Consider the following 2,667-nt stretch of genomic DNA (forward strand, 5'->3'; position numbering starts at 1 on the left):
CCCGGCCATTTTTTGGTTGCAGCCATCATTGCTGTTTGGCGGGCCCGGGCTGGGGATTCGAACCCGCCACCTTAGGTGTATGTGGCTGGCGCCCCAGCAGCTTGAGCCACAGGCGCCGAGCCGATATCTTAGATTCTTAAACATATGAAGAGATATTCTACCTTGTTAGTGATTAGGGGAAATGCAAATCAAGACCACAGTGAGATGCCATTTTATATCCACTGAAGTGGCATTAATGAAGCAGATCTGATCGTGCTGTGCTTTGGAGAGGATGTGGCTGTATGTGATTTGCCCTGCTGCTGGGAATGTGAATTTTCCAGCCATTCTGGAAAGCAGTTTGGCGTTGTCATGTGAAATCAAGCGTTTAGAAACCATTACCCAGCAACCCCTCTTCTAGGACTGCACACAAGAGAAATTCTTGGCACGTGCATACCAGAAAAACATAGGAGAATGTTCATACCACTGCAAGTAATAGCAAAACCTGGAAACAACCCAGATGCCTATGACACAAGAGAATGGATTAATAACGTGTTTTGTGTGTATGTGTGATATGTTTTCAAAAAGTAGAATATGCAGCCTATGGGCCAAATCTGGCCAAAGTCTTTTTGCACTGCCCACAGCCTAAGAATGGTTTTATGTTTTTAAGACAAAGTTTTCTAGCTGATCTCTAGCTATGTGCCAACACTTTGGATGAGCCCTAGCAATGTAATAAGCTAAAGTTGTGCTGTCCAAGATGGTAACTGTTAGCCACATGTGGCTATTTAAAACTAAAGAAAGTAAAAAATTCAATTCCTCAGTTGCCCTGGGCACAATAAAGTCAAAACAACTAAAACCAAAGAGGTGATGATGATGATTTTTTAGAACTACACACAGAAGAAATAAAGTAACATAAAAAGGACAACAAAGGACAAAAAGGACAACCCAAGATTGAGGGCGGGGGAAGGCAGGAGAGCTACAGACCAGGCGAACTTACTGCCAGTGTGTGCAGCACTGGTGCTGGCACCCCATAGTAAGGTTACTTCACAACATCGTTATACAAAAACAGTGTATAATGTTTCTATACAGGTTTTAAACAAGTTTTTCCTGCGAGAATTTCAGAAAAAGTATTCTTATTATCTAAGTGTATTGCCTGTAAGTTTGCTTGATATATTTTGATGAGCCACAAGGTGTCACTCTTGCTCTTGAAATTGTGACTCAGCAGCATTTTCCTTCTCCAGGAGAAGCTTTACTGAAAGGTCAGTGAGGCTGCCATCTTATCTGTTAATGTTGACTTCACCTTGAGATAGACTCATTTGCTCCAAAGCTAAAATTGTAGCAATTTCTCTTCCTCACAGAGAACCTTGAGTGCTGCTTTACTGCCTTCTGAATTCTGGTGACTGTTTCAATACAAAAGCCTGTCAATGTTTTTTTAGAAAAGTAACAATTGGTGTTTATTTCCTAAAACATCAGTTTTTTTTTTTTTTAAAGAGACACAAAGCACAATAAACCCATATGTTATATGTGGATTTTAGCAGGTCTTGTAACAGGTAGGAAATAGTCTAGAATCACCTAGCAAACAGCAATTCAGGATATACCTGGCTTTAGAACTGAGTTAATCCTGGCCTTCAACATCAGAGTAGGTCTCACCTAGAACGAGAGCTAGTTCATTTTCCAAAGGATTAATACCAGAACACTTGGGCAGTGTTGCCAGTGGGCCCCAGGAAGCTTCTGGGGCAGGAGGCATCCAGTTGAAGGGCATCCTTAGTTCAAAAAGCATGGAATTGTAGCTGGAAACTGAGGAGCCCACATTATCTGTAAGTCATTGAGTTGAAACCAGGAAGAAGAGCTGTGGTGAATGTCCGGTGTTAGGCAAGTTGGTAGAATCGAGGACTGTAGAGGATGGCAGGCCGACATGGAAATCGAGAAAGTCAGTGATTCTAGGTTCAGATCCCCACTTCACCTAATGCTAATTATGGAATCTTGGGCTGATATAGTTCTTCTTCTATAAACCATGGATACATGTACTAAGGATTGTTGTGAAAATTAAATATATCTAAAAGGTTAAAAAATATTTAAGATTTATTTTCTACCCTAAATTTGCTCATTTCTCTGTCACAGCTGGAAAAGAGAGAAGGTTGGCAGCGTAGCATGGCATGAAACAATTCAAATAAAATATTACATCATTATAATTCTTTCAGCTGTAACTCTTAAGGTTTTTACCATAGTTCCTAAATGTAAAGTGCTTGTTAATTTTAGCTGGAGGAAAGCAGGAATGTCCAGAAGCAAATGAAGATTCTACAGAAGAAGCAAGCCCAGATCGTGAAAGAGAAAGTTCACTTGCAGAGTGAACACAGCAAGGCTATCTTGGCAAGAAGCAAACTAGAGTCTCTTTGCAGGGAACTTCAGCGTCACAATAAGACGTTAAAGGTTTGTTGGTTCACTTTTCTGTTTTTCAGGAGGGATTATCTTAGCTGATTTATAATCACCTGGTACCTATTTGAAATAAATTATTATCTCTACTTGAAGACAAAGATACTAACTACCTTGCTTTCTGTTTGGGCTGATGCGTGTGAGCTCATTGTAAATGTAAGACTAACTTTTTCATAGCTCAACTGGCTAAGGCGCCAGCCACGTACACCTAGGGTGGCGGGTTCGAATCCCCAGCCCGGACCCGCCAAACAACAATGA

At 40.9% G+C, this 2,667-nt stretch overlaps 1 protein-coding gene across 3 annotated transcripts in view; it reads left to right on the forward strand.

Annotated features, from left to right (window-relative positions):
* The window catches only part of TXLNG (taxilin gamma), a 52,517-nt gene that overhangs the window by 37,349 nt on the left and 12,501 nt on the right, over positions 1-2,667 (forward strand). For all 3 annotated transcript variants that reach the window (XM_023514325.1, XM_012806419.2, XM_012806418.2), the window contains one exon: positions 2,236-2,406. In XM_023514325.1, coding sequence (XP_023370093.1) covers positions 2,236-2,406 — 171 coding nt within the window. The remainder of the gene's footprint in view (positions 1-2,235; positions 2,407-2,667) is intronic.

This window comes from Otolemur garnettii, unplaced genomic scaffold (assembly GCF_000181295.1).
Source record: "Otolemur garnettii isolate 467f Iridium unplaced genomic scaffold, OtoGar3 scaffold00051, whole genome shotgun sequence".
NCBI lineage: Eukaryota > Metazoa > Chordata > Mammalia > Primates > Galagidae > Otolemur > Otolemur garnettii.